This window comes from Peromyscus leucopus, chromosome 20, assembly GCF_004664715.2.
Source record: "Peromyscus leucopus breed LL Stock chromosome 20, UCI_PerLeu_2.1, whole genome shotgun sequence".
In the NCBI taxonomy this organism is placed as follows: domain Eukaryota; kingdom Metazoa; phylum Chordata; class Mammalia; order Rodentia; family Cricetidae; genus Peromyscus; species Peromyscus leucopus.
Genome location: NC_051080.1, coordinates 1,589,400 through 1,605,600, shown reverse-complemented (window position 1 = coordinate 1,605,600; position 16,201 = coordinate 1,589,400). Strand labels below are relative to the sequence as shown.

Here is a 16,201-nt window from a genome sequence, read left to right as displayed (position 1 = left end):
GCGGCTGGGGAACTAGAATTTGAAGTCGCCTGGCCTGCATAACAAGACTTTCTCAAAAGGGAAGAGGAAACAGTGGTGTGGGTGTGAGGAAGCACGGGAACTCTGGTCAGAAAATCTAGGGTTCCAAAACATCTCAGCTTTGCTCCAAACTAGCTGTGTCTTTTTCATCTCTTATTCTGATCAAACTGGTTTTTCTAGTTTTTTTCTTTTATGTTTTTTTTTAGGGGGGGCGGGGGGGGGGTGGCCGTTGTTGCTGGACTCAAACTCACAGATCCTCCCGCCTCTGCCTCCCGAGCGCTGGGATTAAAGGCGTGTGCCACCACCGTCCTCTGTGTGCGACTCTTCTCCTCTGGCTTTTTGTCTCTCCCAGGTGACTGAGGGTGTTTCTCTACTACTTTCTGTCCTTCGGGATCCTGCCCTCCAGAAGTCATCCAAGGCTTGGTACTTGCTCCGTGTCCAGGCCCTCCAAATCCTGGCTTTGTACCTTGGCCTCTCATCGAACATTCTCTCAAGTGTCCTGCGGGAGCAGCTCTGGGATCAAGGTGAGAGGGGCGGTTGGCTCTCTTGGGTGGTGGTGCTGGTTTGTCCGCTGTCTGCTCCTCGCAGCCTTCTGCCCAGGCTGTCCAGCAAGTGAAACAGCCTATCTGGAACCCACCTACGCCTGTGGTAGCAAATGGGTTTCACTTCACCTGCTGCGTCTAATCATTTAATCAGTAGCTGCTTGCAATATTAAATTAAAAGGAACTCTCACACCCCCAAGGGACCTCAGGGGGGAAGAGTTCTGTGATTGATCAGCTCTGTCTGCCTAAGGTGCAGAAGGAAAAGAGTGCCTTATGTTTGTTAACTATTTCCCCCCCTTTTGTTACACAGGCAGGGTTTCTCTGTGTGACAGTTCTGTTGATTTGTGGACTGGGATAGCCTCAGACTCACAGAGATCCTCCTGCCTGTGGCTCCCAAGCGCTGGGATTAAAGGCTGCACCACCACCGGCCGGCTGTGTTTGCTCTCAGTTGAAGGTATTAGGCATGCTGCCCCAGTCGTCTTTTTCCGCTCTCCCCAGGCTGGCAGACCCCGGAGACAGCACTCATAGATGCCCACAAGCTCCTCCGAAGCATCGTCATCCTGCTTATGGGTGGTGATGTCCTCTCAATTCAGAAAGCAGCTTTGGAGTCGCCCTTTCTGGACTACGGTGAGTGAAGAGAAGAGCAGGACCCTGTGGGATTGGACGCACTAGATATGATGGGCTGGGTGTTTTGTCTCCAGAGCAGCTGTCCGTCTGTGGCCTGTATTGGAGTCTTGTCTCTCCTTCACTACAGGTGAAAATCTGGTGCAAAAGTGGCAGGTTCTCACAGAGGTGCTGAGCTGCTCGGAGAAGCTGGTGGGCCGCCTGGGCCGCCTGGGGAATGTGAGTGAAGCCAAGGCCTTTTGCTTGGAGGCCCTGAAACTTACAACCAAGCTGCAGATACCTCACCAGTAAGTGAGAGGATTCTAGCTCCTGCCATGTGCTCCTGAGTGTGGATCCCCAGTGACTGCAGACGTTCCGTGTTACATCTAGAGAGATGGGTGGGAGAAGGCATCCCATGGCCAATCCAGATTAGAAGCTGATAGGCCTGACAAGTCTGTACAGGACAACTCGTATACTGCCTTTCCTAAGCGTCTATGCCCAAGGGAGCTTGGTGAGGAAAGCAGTTGGGAAATGTACCTGAAGGTGCTTTGGGATGAGGCTGTGCAGAGGCCCCAAGAGAGGCTGTGAATGAGTGTGGGGACACGGGCAAAGATGGCAAGGGCTGGGCCGGGCAGGTTCGAGGAGAGTCTTCAGCAAACAGCCTGTGAACCGGTTCTCTCTCACAAGGTGTGCCCTGTTCCTTGTGCTGAAGGGTGAGCTGGAGCTGGCCCGAGGTGACATTGACCTGTGTCAGTCGGACCTGCAGCAGGTTCTGTTCCTGCTTGAGTCTTCCACAGGTGAGCCCCCAGGTTCCCCCCAAGCTCAGTGGGGAGAATCCATATTACAACATGTCCGTATATGTAAAGGTCTGGCTGCATTCTGAATCCGACAGGTAGCTGGTACTAAGAACATTAGTGGACTTCCTCCAGAGAGAATGCACAGGCCCAACTCTTCTTGGCTGGTTTTCAGTGCTGCCGAATGCCTTTGGCTTATTTTTTTTTTTTTGATCTGTCTGTCTGTCTGTCTGTCTATCTATCTATCTATTTTGAGAGAGGGTCTTACTGTGTCGTCCTGGCTGTCCCGAACTCACTATGTAAATCGGGCAAGTCAGGCTGGCTTTAAATTCAAGAAGGTACACCTACCTGCCTCTGTCTCCCCAGTACTAAGACTGAAGGTGTGTGCCAGTACACACTGCTGCATTTTGGCTTTTCTTTTAAAGGGCTGGGTTGGTGGCACGTGCCTTTAATTCCACCACTCTGGAGCTCTATGAACTCCAGGCCAACCAAGTCCTGTAATGTGACCCTGTCTCAAAAAAACAACCAAACAAAGTAATTATTTTAGGGCTGACAAGATGGCTCGGTGGATAAGGATGTTTTCCATCAAGACTGACAGTTTGAATTCAGTCCCTGGGACCCACATAGTGAGAGGATAAATGATTCCTAAAAGTTGTCCTCAGACTTGCACACGCATCTGCGTCATGCTCCTGTCCACACACACACAACGATTATTTGGGGTGTGGAAATTAAAGGGGTGTGCCATGATCCCCAGCTTGTCCCAAATATTTTTACCTCTGTTAAATATTAAATACCTCATGTGCACCTCCCCAAACCCAGAACTTGAGCTACAGTTGTGGGGTGTAGAGTGGACTGTTGGTCCCTTGTTGGAATGAAAAGGAAATACTAGGATTTTTTTTTCTGTAAAAGAATTTCCCTGCGGGGTGGTGGTGGCACACCTTTATTCCCAGCACTTGGAAAGCAGAGGCAGGTGGATCTCTGTGAGTTCGAGGCCAGCCTGGCCTACAGAACGAGTTCTTGGGACCATTCCTCAGTTTTGTAGTTTTTGATCTTCTCTCTCCGTAGAGTTTGGGGTGACCCAGCACGCAGACTCAAGTCTGAAGAAGGTTCACACGAAGAAAGGGAAGCAGCAGCAAACTCAAGTCCCCTGTTCCCCACAGCTACCAGAGGAGGAGCCCTTCCTCAGGGGCCCCGCCCTGGAGCTGGTGGCCACCGTGCTCAAAGAACCAGGCCCTGTTCAGCCCTCTACAAACTCCTCCCCAGTCCTGAAAACCAAGCCCCCGCCCAGCCCCGGCTTCCTGTCCCACTCCCCCACCTGTGACTGCATGCTGTGCGCCTGTCCCGTCCTCTCGGCAGTCTGTCTGCGCTGGGTGCTGGTCACTGCGGGAGCGAAGCTGGCCCTGGGTCACAAAGCCCAGGGTCTGGATCTCCTGCAGGCTGTGCTGAAGGGTTGCCCTGCAGCCACCAAGCGCTTCACACACAACCTTCAGGCGTCACTGAAACTCAGGACACCCCCCTCTTGTGTCCCAGGCCTCTTCGATGAGCTCATGGCTCAAGTGTACACACACTTGGCACTGCAGTGCCTGAACCAGACATCGGAAAAGAGCTTGGGAAAGGTCCTGGCATCAGGGCTGAAGTTTGTGGCCACACGGATACAACACTTGGAGTTGTGGCGAGCCAGCCTGCTCCTGGTCCAGGCCCTTGCAAAGCTGGCCAGCTTCAGCTGCTGTACTTCCCAGCTTTTTGCAGGCGCCTGGGGCTGGCAGCCACCATTAGTAAAAAGCCCCACCGTCTTAGAACCCTCTAAGATGCGGAGACAGAAATGCTCTGGACGAGGGCGTCGGCAGACAGCCTCTGCTCCCTCACCCCTGCATAACATCTCTCAGAAAGGTCTGGAAGAGGATGGGCCACCCTGTACCCCTAAGCCCCCAGGCCGGGCTAGGCAGGCTGGCCCTCGTGTGCCTTTCACCATATTTGAAGAAGTCCATCCTACAAAAAGCAAGCCTGAGGTCCCCTTGGCCCCCAGGGTGCGGAGGAGGGCCCAGACGCGCCTCAAGGTAAGTCGGGATTGTGGTGCATGGTCCTCGAAGAGCACTCCCCATAGCCAAGTGGAGTGTTGATCTGTGTGCGGATGTCCATGCATCTTCATTCTCTCTGGTCCCTTTCCCTTGCCATCCTTCCTCTATCTTCTGAGTTACCACAGAATTTGAGAGTGGCAAGTACAATGAGGGAGGTCGGCTCTGGAGTCATCAGACTTGTCAGTGCCTCCCTCCACAGTGCCCCCTGCTGTCGGGGGTACTGTCGAGACTCTCGGCCTCATTTCTCCCTCTCCCTCTGTCACAGGTGAACTTCAGTGATGACAGTGACCTGGAAGACCTTGTCTCAGCTGAAGCACAACTTGTAGAGCAACCGAAGAGAAGAGGGACTGCTTCCCGGGGCCGCAGCCAGAGTCGGAAGGACCCCAGCTCGAAGGCAGATGCACTGGTTGCCACAGGTGGTGCCCCTGGACACCCCAGTCTCAGTGGCAGGGGTCGTCGTGCCAAGAAGGTGGCATCAAGACACTGTGAAGAAGAGAGTCCAGAGACGGGCCTCTGTGCCCGGGCTCGCCTGGGACCCGAGGTCATGAGAACTATCCCTGAAGAGGAACTAACGGACACCCAGCTGGAAATGAGCTTTGAAATTCTAAGGGGTTCCGATGGGGAGGACGCAGCCTCAGGTAGGACTACAAGGACGAGAAGCAGAGGCCTGGGTTCTGTAGTGTGTGTTGGGTGTTCCTGGGATATTATTATCAAGAAATAATAGCACCAAGGCCCAGGAAGAGAGGCCCTCTGCTCGGGGAAATGTAGAAGAGGAAGGCAGGGCTAGGGCAGGAGGAGGGAGCATTGTGAAGTCGTGTTCTCTCCCTAGGTGAGAAGGCATCAGCTGCAGGCCCTGGCCTGCCCATAGGAGAGTGTGAGGTGCTGAGACGGGACTCCTGCAAGGCAGAACCGCCTGTCCTGTACCCTGACAAGGAGGCCGATAGTGACCCTAGCTCTTGGCTCCCGCCCCTCTCGGTCCCTGTACCCATTGGTGAGTATACTGACCACTGAGGTTGGGTTACCTGGGGAGGGCTGAGCAGGCAGGACTCTTGGTATCACCTGTCCTTTTTGGGAGACAAACTTTTAAAAAATTTTTTCTTGAGACATAGTCTATGTAGCCCAGGCTGACTTCTAGGATTACAGGTGTACACCATCATATTCAGCTTCGTGTGTATGAGAGGGAGAGAGAGAATGTGTGTGTGTGTGTGTGTGTGTGTGTGTGTGTGTGTGTGTGTGTTCATACACATATGGGTATACTGCATATATGTGTGTGTTCATGTATGTGTGGGCACACTTGTGTGTTCACACATGTGTGTATTTGTGTGTGAGGGCCAGAGGTTGACGTCTGGTGTCTTCCTTAGTTGCTTTCTCCATCTTAGTTTTTGAACCTGGAGCTCACTGATTAGTTATCTGGCTGCAGGTCCCTGGGGTCCATGTGTTTCTGCCTCCTCAGCACTGGGTTACAGGTGCATGCCACTGTGCCTCGCTGGCTCTTTAAATGGTTACTGAATATCCAAACACAGCCCCTCATGCCCGCACAAGAGACACTTGTAACAACTGAACCATCTCCCCAGCCTGTCTTATCTTTTTTCAGACAGAGTCTCTCCGTGTAGACCTGAAATTTACTCTGTAGACCAGGTTGTCTTCACACTCAGAGATCCGCTTGCCTTTGCCTCCCAAGTATTGGGATTAAAGGCTCAGTTGTTTTGCTTTTATTTAATTTTATATTTTGAGACAAGGTTTCATGTAGTCTATGCATTTTTCTATGTAGCCAAGGATGATTCCTGCCTGATCCACTTGTCTCTACCTACCAAATGCCAGGAATATAATCAATCATACACCAGCATACCACCATCCAGGCTCCCCCCCCCCCTCTCTTTTTTTGTTTTTGGTTTTTCGAGACAGGGTTTCTCTGTGCCTTTCCTGGATCTCACTTTGTAGACCAGGCTGGCCTCGAACTCACAGAGATCCACCTGCCTCTGCCTCCCGAGTGCTGGGATTAAAGGCGTGCGCCACCACCACCCGGCTTCCCTCTCATTTTTGAGACAGAATGTCATTGTGGCCCCAGCTGGCCTAGAACTTGGGAATACTGAGCCTCAGTCTCTAAAGTTCTGGAATTACAGGTTCAGCAGTTCACATCTTCCTGGTCTGTGGTTCTGGCTTCCTGGGTCCAGCAGTCTCTGAGCCTGGTTGAATTCTGCATTTTGTGCAAGAACCTTAATCTCTCTGAGCTTTTGTCTCCTTCACTGTGAAGTGGGGCTTTGGGAGGAAGGGATGGAGTGACGCCTCTGGCACAGCAGCTGCTCTTATCTCTGGGAGGTGGCACAGGGGCTCCTTAGAAGGTCCCATTCGTTAAGAAATAGGAGCCGGGAAGTGGTGGACACACCTTTAATCCCAGCACTCGGGAGGCAGAGGCAGGCAGATCTCTGAGTTCCAGGCCAGCCTGGTCTACAAAGTGAGATTCAGGACAGGCTCCAAAACTACACAGAGAAATCCTGTCTTGAAAAACAAAACAAAAACAAAAAAAAAGAAAGAAAGAAAGAGGGGGTCCATCTTCAGCAATGATGTTGACTTTTTTCTAGATCTTCCTACCCTGGATTCCATCTCCGACTCACTGAGCATCGCTTTCCGAGGTGTCAGTCACTGCCCTCCAAGTGGGCTCTACGCCCACCTCTGCCGATTCTTGGCTTTGTGCCTGGGTCACCGGGATCCCTGTGCCACTGCATTCCTTGTTGCTGAGTCTGTCTCCATCACTTGCCGTCACCAGCTGCTCACCCATCTGCACCGACAGCTCAGGTGAGTGCCGTCGAGGCTATGCTGGGCAAACTGCCGGGTAAGGGTCCCGACTTGTTTGAAGAGGGACTCATTCCTGTGTGTTGCCTGCAGCAAAGCCCAGAAGCAGCAAGGATCACCTGGTCTGGCAGAGCATCTACAGGGGCTGAACCTAAAGGAGAGGCCCGGAGATGTGCCCCTGGCCCGCATCCAGCGCCTCTTTTCCTTCAAGGCTTTGGGGTCTGGCTCCTTCCCCCAGGCAGAGAAGGACAGTTTTCGGGAGTGCCTGGCTCTGATCCCCAGTGGTACGGTCTGCTTCTAGCTGGGTCTCCTGTTCTCTCACACGTGTAGTTGAACTCGGTAGAGGAGCTTAAGGAATTGGTTAGTTTACCTGGATTGGTGCTCCTCACGTCTTATCTTTTTATTCCTTCCCTCTGAGACAGGATCTTACTGTGTAACCCAAGCCTCAAGCTCAAAATCCTCCTTCCTTAGCCTTCTGGGTGCTGAGGTGTTTTGTTTTTTGTTTTTGAGACAGGGTTTCTCTGTGTAGCTCTGGCTGTCCTGGAACTCACTCTGTAGACCAGGCTGGCCTCAAACTCACAGAGTTCCAACTACCTCTGCCTCCCAAGTGCTGGGATTAAAGGTTTGGGCTACCACTGCCCGGCTGGATGCTGAGATTTTTAGGCATGTACCACCACACCTGTTTGTCATGTCCTGTAATTCGTATATTGTTTTTTTTTTCCTCACACCAGACATACTCTGAAATTCGGGTGTGTGTTGAGATGTCTGGAGTCTTCTGACATTAAAATGAAATGTACTAACGTGGTATGAGTACTTACTCTGAGTGTAGCCTTTGTTAATTTCTGTGAGGGATACAAAGAAGTACCAGCTGCCTGTTCCAGGAGCTGTAGGGGCAAGAGAGCTCACCTTGAACTCCATTAACCAGGGAAGACTTCTTGGGGTTGTCTTGAGGTACTCTGTAGAAGGCAGGGCTGCAAGTGCCTCCTGAAAGTCTGCTGATTCTGGGTGTGTCTTCTGTGTGTGTTAGGGGTGACTGTCTGTGTGTTGGCCCTGGCTACCCTCCAGCCTGGAACCTTGAGCAACACTCTCCTGTTGACCCGATTGGAAAAAGACAACCCCCCAGTTACTGTGAAGATCCCCACTGGCCAAAACAAGGTAGGGTTCTAGTGCCAAGGACTAGATTTTGCCAAACAACGGGCCTTGGTCCCTGAATTCTGTGCCTAAGGGACAGGTGACAGTCACTTGGAAGCAAATCTCAAAAGCTCTTCATCTCCCACAGTTCCCACTAAGCTCTGTACTGAAAGAGTTTGATGCCATCCAGAAGGACCAGAAAGAAAACAGCAGCTGCACTGAGAAACGAGCATGGTGGACGGGGAGGCTGGCACTAGATCAGAGGATGGAGGTGTGTGCTCCGGGGTGGGGAGGCTCAGGCCTGTCACAGAAAAGCACAGGGGGGAAGGGGGGTATCTTTTTTCTGAGTCCGGGTTCCTCTGTGTAGCCCGGGCTGTCCTGGAAATCGCTCTGTAGACCAGGCTGGCTTTGAACTCAGAGATCCACCTGCCTCTGCCTCCCGAGTGCTGGGGTTAAAGGTGTGCGTCACCGCCGCCCAGCTATGTCTTTACTTTTTGAGGGTCTCAGAAAATGAAAAGACCTTAAGGACTTTGTACGACTGACAGAAATTCCTGTTTCCGAATTCCATTTCCTGTCTAGGAACTCATCACCTCCCTAGAGGAGCATGTGCTTGGCTGCTGGCGGGGTCTGCTGCTGCCGTCCAGTGCAGACCCTGGCACTGCGCAGGAGGCCTCCCGCTTACAAGAGTTGCTGCAGGAATGTGGCTGGGAATATCCTGACTCGACTCTTCTAAAAGTGAGTTCGGGAAATGGAAGGGGAATGTGCGGCAATGGTTCTTTTCTACCAGCCAGTGGTGGAGTTGGGGATTGTGGCACCCACCCCACTAAACATTGTTCTCCTGTAGGTTATTCTTAGTGGTGCCAGAACCCTCACCAGCCAGGATGTTCAGGCCTTGGCATATGGGCTGTGCCCAGCCCAGCCAGAGCGTGCCCGAGTGCTCCTGAGTGAGGCAGTTGGACGGGTACAGAGCCAGGAGGCCTCTGCCAGTCAGCATCTTGTGCTGGTGCTAGACAAGGTAAAGAGCTGGGACGCTGAGCAGTCCAGAGGGCAGTGAGCACGAGCTCATCCCTAGCCCCTTCAGACATCTGCATTTATGCGGCTGGGGATAGTAACCTTGGAATGCTTTTTTCCTAGGACCTGCAGAAGCTGCCATGGGAAAGCATGCCCAGCCTCCGAGCACGGCCTGTCACCCGGCTGCCCTCCTTCCACTTCCTACTCAGCTATTCTATCACCAAAGAGGTGCGGAAAGGGGGCCTGGGGCCTGGGAATGATTGGAAATGGGGTAAAGCCTAAGGAAAGAAGGCTAGAGCCCTGGGAAGATGGTCGGTTATGAGTGGAGCTTGGAGTACTCCGGGGGCTGGGCCTCCTGGACAGACCAAGACCCTAACTGACAGTGCGTGCCCCTCACTCAGGCTGGGGCCTCGTCAGTGCTGAACCAAGGTGTGGATCCACGGAATACCTTCTATGTCCTAAACCCTCACAGTAACCTGTCAAGCACAGAGGAGAGATTTCGAGCCAGTTTTAGCAGGTCTGGAGACGGGGGCATAAAGTAGGGTGGGGAAGGGTAGAGATCCGATGCAGGGGTGGTATGTGGGCTCTTGCTCTGGAACCAATGGTTGCTTCTCATTTCTGCTGCTGTTCCCTTTTCCTCTGACTTCCGGCTTTTCTTGCAGTGAAGCTGGCTGGAAAGGAGTGGTTGGGGAAGTGCCGAGCCTTGCCCAGGTGCAGGCTGCCCTGACAGAGCGAGACTTATATATGTGAGTGTCTGGGGCCGGGAAGCAGGGGGAGGGCATCCGGAAGAGGGCATCACTGTGGGTTGATTTGACATTTTAGGGCCTGGAAATGAGGACTCGATGCTTACCTCGCTTCCTCTGCCTTAGCTACGCAGGGCATGGAGCCGGGGCCCGCTTCCTCGATGGGCAGGCTGTCCTGCGGCTGAGCTGCCGCGCAGTGGCCCTGCTGTTCGGCTGTAGCAGTGCAGCCCTCGCTGTGCATGGAAACCTGGAGGGAGCTGGTATCGTGCTCAAGTACATCATGGCTGGCTGGTGAGAATGAGACCTGCCCTGGGGCATTAAGCTCTTGGCCCCCATCCCCGAACTGTTAGCCAAGGGAACTCCTCATGGCTTCAAGCTTCTTTACACGTCTGTCACTAATGTGTTTTCTGTGTTTCTGTTTCAGAGCCCTTACTCTGTATTTGTCGTTTTCTTCCCAGCCCCTTGTTTGTAGGCAATCTCTGGGATGTGACTGACCGTGACATTGACCGGTACACAGAGGCTTTGCTGCAGGGCTGGCTAGGAGCAGGCCCGGGGGCCCCCCTCCTCTACTACGTCAGCCAGGCCCGCCAGGCTCCTCGGCTCAAGTATCTTATTGGTGCTGCACCTGTAGCCTATGGCCTCCCTGTCTCTCTACAGACACCCTGAAGCTGTCTTATCTGTGGTAGAAGCTGTGTGACTGTCTACCTCCCAACTTAGTTTTAACTATTTATAGAATTTTTAAAGTGATTTTTTCCCCTGGTGTTTTGTATGAAATGTTTCCTTTTACTGTGACCTTAATAAAGATATAGTAAGCCTCATTTTTGTGTAAGTTCAAGAGCATCTGAAGACCTGACAGCTCCGCCCCTCATTCTTGCTGTGTGGATGTAAGCAGGTGGGAGGAGCTTGCAGGAGGCTTTGGGAAGAAAGGCAAAACCAAAGGACAAAGTTGGGTGTGGCTGGACAGAAGGCCATCAAAATGCTCAAAGTGAAGACAGGCAGATGGAGAGAGAGGAAAGCCGGTGACAGAGTGCTGAGGGTGTTTCTAAGGCCCCCACTGCCCTTGCCTCTTTCCTCAGTGATTTAGAAACCTCTCTTCTTCCCGCTAAGGCTGCTACACTTAGCCCAGGTTCTATGGGCTTTTGTACTTAGACGGCTTCTGTCTCAACTAAATTGGTGTTTTGGGGAAGTGTATATCTTACATTTATAGACCAATCGTGTCCAACACACAGTAACATAATTATGCTGTCGCTAGACAGGTGCTCAGCAGTGAGAGCACTGGGCTGCACTTCCAGAGGACGTAGGTGTACACACACACACACACACACACACACACACACACACACGCACGCACGCACGCGCGCATACACACACACACGAACACACACTGATGCTACACTTGTTGGTTGGCAGTGGTGACTCCAGTGTTTTTTCCACCTCCTTTGCTCGTTAAAGCACTGCTGTCACGAGCACATTAGTGGTTCTGTCACCAGGGTTGTCCCTGTCATGTGGGTGCGTCCCTTGAAGGCTGAAGCCCTGCACCCGGCCAGACTCCGTGAAAAGGCACTGTGCGCGGTCATAGAGACGACTGGCGCAGAGCGTATCCCCCGGCGGCACCACAGAGATAACGCGGAGGCTGCCTAGAGAGTCCCTCGCCTCGCCGGCTTCCTCTTCGGTAGTCCTCCTTCCCAACATGGCGCAGTCGATTAACATCACGGAGCTGAATCTGCCCCAACTGGAAATGCTCAAGAACCAGCTGGACCAGGTGAGGACGGGCGCCGGCGCCTTCCTCGCGCTGCAGGCCCGCCGCGCCGGCCCGTGGGGGAGCTTCCTTTCCCGGGGAAACCCTCTCCGGGGCCGGGCCCGCCCCCTCGGCCGGGCCCCGCTCGCACGGGCTCCCGGGCTGACCCCCTTTCCCCGGCTTCTGTAGGAAGTGGAGTTTTTGTCCACGTCGATTGCTCAGCTCAAGGTGGTGCAGACCAAGTATGTGGAAGCCAAGGACTGTCTGAACGTGCTGAAGAAGAGCAACGAGGGTACGGGCTGGCGGGTGAGGGCGCCCGGGGACCCCCGAGGAAACGGTCCCCTAGGTCGTGTGTGGCAGCCACACGAGCCCCCGCATGCTGCCCACGGGGAGCTGACCTGCTCCCGGCGCCTCTCGCGGTTCTTTTCCCTGTCTGTGGACACTGAGCCCTGCTGGAGCTCCCTCCCCTTAACGTCCCCGCGTGGGAGCGGCCAGCCGGCCCCAGCTGTTCGTCTTCATTACTTTCACAGGAAAAGAACTACTGGTCCCACTGACGAGTTCTGTATCCTTTCCACAGGGAATGCTACCTCGCCGCCTTCCTCGGTCTCTCCCAAAAGCGGGGAGGGTTTTGATAACAGTCACCCAGTGGTTTTAAGAACAGTCATAGCCGGGCGGCGGTGGTGGCGCACGCCTTTAATCCCAGCACTTGGGAGGCAGAGGCAGGCGGATCTCTGTGAGTTGGAGGCCAGCCTGGTCGACAGATCGAGATCCAGGACTGCCAGGGCTGTTAGACAGAGAAACCCTGGCTGGAAAAGCAAAGAGTCATACACACTTCATAGTTCTCTCGTCTAGCCTAGGAGCCAGTGTCTATCCAATACTTTGTTCAGTGAAGAATTGAAGTGTCTGTGTTTCTCTTTGCTCTGTGGGGATGTTCATCTAATAAGGGGATTAAAGCTGGCAGTCGGCTAAAGCAATAGGAAAGTGGTGGGCTGTTGAAATTGGGAACTTGACTGTGCTTCAGCTTAATTGTGGCTCATTCCAAAACTACTTTCAGTAAGACACCCAGATCGTTTCCATTTGTTGAAAGCGATCTGCGAAATGACAAGCTAAAAGAAACCTAAGAAGAGCACTGTGTGAAGAATACTTAAATTAAAATAATAATAATAGCAATGTGGGACTGGAGAGATGGCTCAGTGGTTAAGAGCACTGGCTGCCCTTCCAGAGGACCTGGGTTCAGTTCCCAGCACCCACATGGCAGCTCACAACTGCCTGTAACTCCAGTCCCAGGGGACATGTTGCCCTCTTCTGACCTCCACAGGCATTGCATGCACACAGTGCACAAGCAGAAACGCGGTGCACAAGCAGACACAGTAACTGTGACACCAGTGCACCAAACAAATTTAAATAAGTTATTTAGTGGGTAAAAATGTGCAGAAACACATACAACCTGACATCAATCCAATACCCACCATGTAGAAGGAGAAACTTAACTCCCAACCTCCACACATGTTCCATGGCATACACATTTGTGAAAATGTATACACAAAACCATTAAATGCAATATAAGAGTTATTAATAATCCGAGGCTAGAGAGATGGCTTAGTAGTTAACAGTACTTCATGATCTTATAGAGAATCTGGTTTGGTAGCATGGTGTAGGTAGCTCCAATTCCAGGGACCCAGCAATCTTTTCTGACTTCCCAGGCATGCACATAATGCACATACATACAATCTAAAAAAAAAATTAAGAATTAGTAACAACCCATCAGGATTTATGTTGGGGTACATGAAGCTGGCTTTCCACGTACACTGTTCTAGAACCTTGGGAAAGCATGGTTGCATCTCCTCTGGTCTTTCTAGAAAGACTAATGGAGAAGTGCAGGAATTCCTTCGAGGATGAGAGGTGGGACCTGGACAAGAAAGTGTTCCCGCTCCACAGGGAAAGTCTTCACAGGGAACCAACTCTGTTGCTTGGTCTAAAAAGCTGCAGCCTTTTAGAAAAGGAGACTTTGGGGTTATGGCTCTGGCTGACAAAACGGTGTCTCATGCTGGGCTAGTTTTCCCTTAACCCTTGCTTCTCAGATGTATGTCCCTGGGAAGCTACATGATGTGGAACATGTGCTCATCGATGTGGGAACTGGCTACTATGTGGAGAAGGTGAGTGGGAGGGAAGTGCGTGGATGTCCTCTCAGAAGGTAGTGTGGGCAGGGCCTCCCTTATTTCATCTACCTCTGATCTTGTAGACAGCAGAGGATGCCAAGGACTTCTTCAAGAGGAAGATCGACTTCCTCACCAAGCAGATGGAGAAGATCCAGCCAGCTCTGCAGGAGAAGCACGCCATGAAACAAGGTAAGCTGCCCGAGCACCTCCTTGGTAAAGCTGTCTGTCCGTCTGTCTGTCTGTCTGTCTGCCTGTCTGTCTGGGAGGTGTGTGGGGCTGGGAGGCACATGAGTGCCATGGTGTGTGTGTGTGTGTGTGTGTGGAGGTTGGAGGGAATTTTTCAGGACTCTGTTTTCTCCTTCCATCCTGGGTTCTAGAGACTAAACGCTTGTCATCAGGCTGTGTGGCAAATGCTTTTAGCCCCCAGGGGACTTCCAGACCCTCCCTACCTCCATGGTAAAGAACATTCATCTCACGAGGCATGATGGGACATACCTGTAATCCCAGGACTGAGGAGGTTAAGGCAAGAGGACACAGTGCCTCCATCACTTAGGAGAGGCAGGGGGATCATCCTTACTACATAGCCAGTTCAAGGTCAACGTGGACTTCATGAGACTCTTGTTCCTACCCCGAAAAAGACATAATTGGTTTAGGTTTGGGGATATATAGCTCAGTAGTAAGACTGCCTAGCATGCTGGGTGGTGGCGCATATCTTTAACCCCAGCACTCGGGAGGCAGAGGCAGGTGGGTATCAGTGAGTTTGAGGCCAGCCTGGGCTACAAAGTTCTAGGACAGCTGGGACTGTTACACAGAGAAACCCTGTCTCGCAAAATCATGGGTTAAATCCTTGGCACCACCAAAAATAATAATAATAATAATTACATTTACTTATATGTTTGCATATGTGTATATAAATTATAAATAAAACGGGTACACACACATACATAGTTCATGTACAATACTGCCCATTTAAGTAGGTAATCCAGCTGTATGTGGTGGAGCACACCTGTAATTTTAGTGCTCAGAAGGCTAAGGCAAGAGTATTCCAGGTTAGAGCCAGGCTAGGCTACATACCAAGATCCTGTCAGCAGAAAACACAGGGGTTGGAGACATGGCTCAGTGGTGAGGAGCACTTAATGCGCTTGCAGAAGGCACAGGTTCAGTGCCGAGCACCCGTGACAGCGCACAGCTACCTATAACCCCAGTACCAGGAGATGTGACCTCTGTAGCTCCTGCATGAACATGGTGCACATACATGTACTCAGGTGCACATGAGCGTGTGTGGACACACACATATACAAAGTACTAAAACAACCAAGGGCTGGGGGTATGGTTCAGTGGGCTTGAGTTCAAATCTCCAGCACCCACATAAAAGCTGGGCATGACCCAAGTGCTTGTAACTCCAGTGCTAGCAGGACAGAGACAGACAGATCCTGGGAGTTCACTGGCCGGCCAGCCGAGTGGAATGGTGAGTTTCAGGTTCAATGAGAGACCCTGTCTCAGCAGAGAGAGAATACTGGAACAAGATAAGATACCATGGTTTCCTGTGGTCTCCACACATGTGCCTAGTGGTGGACACACAGCACACACAAAGGAAGAACGTGGATTGTAACATAAACTTGGAGGTGACCATGTCTCTCCTGGATGTAGCAGTGCACACCTTTGATCTCCGCACTCGGGAGGCAGAGGCAGGCAGATCTCCTGAGTTCGAGGTCAGCCAGCGCTATGTAAAGAGACCTTGTCTCAACAACAACAGCAAAAAAGATGTTTCTGTTTCTCTTTGGTGTCTTGATGTGTTATCCTGGGTTTTGAGTGATTGAGGAAAAACCTGTTAATGATGTGGGATAAAATGCCTGTAAACACAATAGAAACCTGTGGTGTAAACTAGCGATTACCACATTGGCTGCACAGAGCAATCCAGGAAGTTTAAAAAGAAAGTGTAGGTCCAGTTCACACCGACTGAGTCGACTAGTCGGAAATGTATGGAAAGCTGCTCTTGATTTTAAAGCACGGGAAGGGTTGGTGGCTTTTTGTTTTTGTTTTAACACAGTCTCATTGTTCTATACTATATTCCAGTGGTTAGCATACTAACAGTGTAGACTGTGTGTGTGTGTGTGTGTGTGTGTGTGTGTGTGTGTGTGTGTGTGTGTGTGTGCACGCGCGCGCACAATCCACTCTGTCCCTCACCTTGGGTTCTCCCTAGAGGCCCTTCTCAGGTGTGACTCTTCTCTCCCCTTAGCTGTCATGGAAATGATGAGCCAGAAGATCCAGCAGCTCACAGCCCTGGGAGCGACTCAGGCGACTGCCAAGGCCTGAGATGTGTTGCGGAAGTGGAGCAGAAAGGGACCCTGTTTGAAGGGGCCTGGGACTTTGTGGGCAGTGGCCTGCTGGTGTCTGGGAAGAGAGGGTCTTGTATTTATAGAGTTAATAAATGTGCCAGCTGGGCAAACGATGTCTTTTCTTGCATTAAACAAGGGGCGGGTGACAGACTGGAGTGTCGGGGGGTGAGCTCTTGCCTAGAACCCGGAAACTGGGCTGGCCACGCTGCCTTTACAAGTTCCACCCGGGGCTTTGAGGAGCTGGAAGAAAGA

General features: G+C 52.0%; 2 protein-coding genes across 5 annotated transcripts in view; both read left to right on the top strand.

Annotated features, from left to right (window-relative positions):
* Positions 1-10,531, top strand: part of Espl1 (extra spindle pole bodies like 1, separase) — a 34,663-nt gene extending 24,132 nt beyond the window's left edge. For all 4 annotated transcript variants that reach the window (XM_037197328.1, XM_028874479.2, XM_037197327.1 and 1 more), the window contains exons 14-31: positions 371-542; positions 1,059-1,187; positions 1,315-1,471; positions 1,851-1,960; positions 3,023-4,014; positions 4,301-4,673; positions 4,865-5,026; positions 6,618-6,831; positions 6,922-7,112; positions 7,856-7,983; positions 8,108-8,230; positions 8,539-8,694; positions 8,804-8,974; positions 9,094-9,198; positions 9,372-9,487; positions 9,633-9,716; positions 9,840-10,004; positions 10,172-10,531. In XM_037197328.1, the coding sequence (XP_037053223.1) occupies positions 371-542; positions 1,059-1,187; positions 1,315-1,471; positions 1,851-1,960; positions 3,023-4,014; positions 4,301-4,673; positions 4,865-5,026; positions 6,618-6,831; positions 6,922-7,112; positions 7,856-7,983; positions 8,108-8,230; positions 8,539-8,694; positions 8,804-8,974; positions 9,094-9,198; positions 9,372-9,487; positions 9,633-9,716; positions 9,840-10,004; positions 10,172-10,379 (3,756 nt within the window). In that variant the 3' untranslated portion in view covers positions 10,380-10,531. The remainder of the gene's footprint in view (positions 1-370; positions 543-1,058; positions 1,188-1,314; positions 1,472-1,850; positions 1,961-3,022; positions 4,015-4,300; positions 4,674-4,864; positions 5,027-6,617; positions 6,832-6,921; positions 7,113-7,855; positions 7,984-8,107; positions 8,231-8,538; positions 8,695-8,803; positions 8,975-9,093; positions 9,199-9,371; positions 9,488-9,632; positions 9,717-9,839; positions 10,005-10,171) is intronic.
* An 805-nt stretch (positions 10,532-11,336) lies between these two features.
* On the top strand, positions 11,337-16,062 carry Pfdn5 (prefoldin subunit 5). The gene is made up of 6 exons (XM_028874477.2): positions 11,337-11,475; positions 11,641-11,743; positions 11,982-12,013; positions 13,533-13,607; positions 13,694-13,799; positions 15,850-16,062. Exons 1-6 carry the CDS (start codon positions 11,404-11,406, stop codon positions 15,924-15,926), a joined length of 465 nt encoding a protein of 154 aa, XP_028730310.1. The 5' UTR covers positions 11,337-11,403; the 3' UTR covers positions 15,927-16,062.
* The last annotated feature ends 139 nt before the right edge of the window (positions 16,063-16,201 follow it).

Excerpts from the sequence above, each read along its gene's own strand:
- Pfdn5 (XM_028874477.2), top strand. The coding sequence starts at position 11,404 with ATGGCGCAGTCGATTAACATCACGGAGCTGAATCTGCCCCAACTGGAA. Across the intron at positions 12,014-13,532 it reads TGGTCCCACTGACGAGTTCT|ATGTATGTCCCTGGGAAGCT; the intron begins GTATCCTTTCCA and ends CTTGCTTCTCAG. Across the intron at positions 13,800-15,849 it reads GAAGCACGCCATGAAACAAG|CTGTCATGGAAATGATGAGC; the intron begins GTAAGCTGCCCG and ends CTCTCCCCTTAG.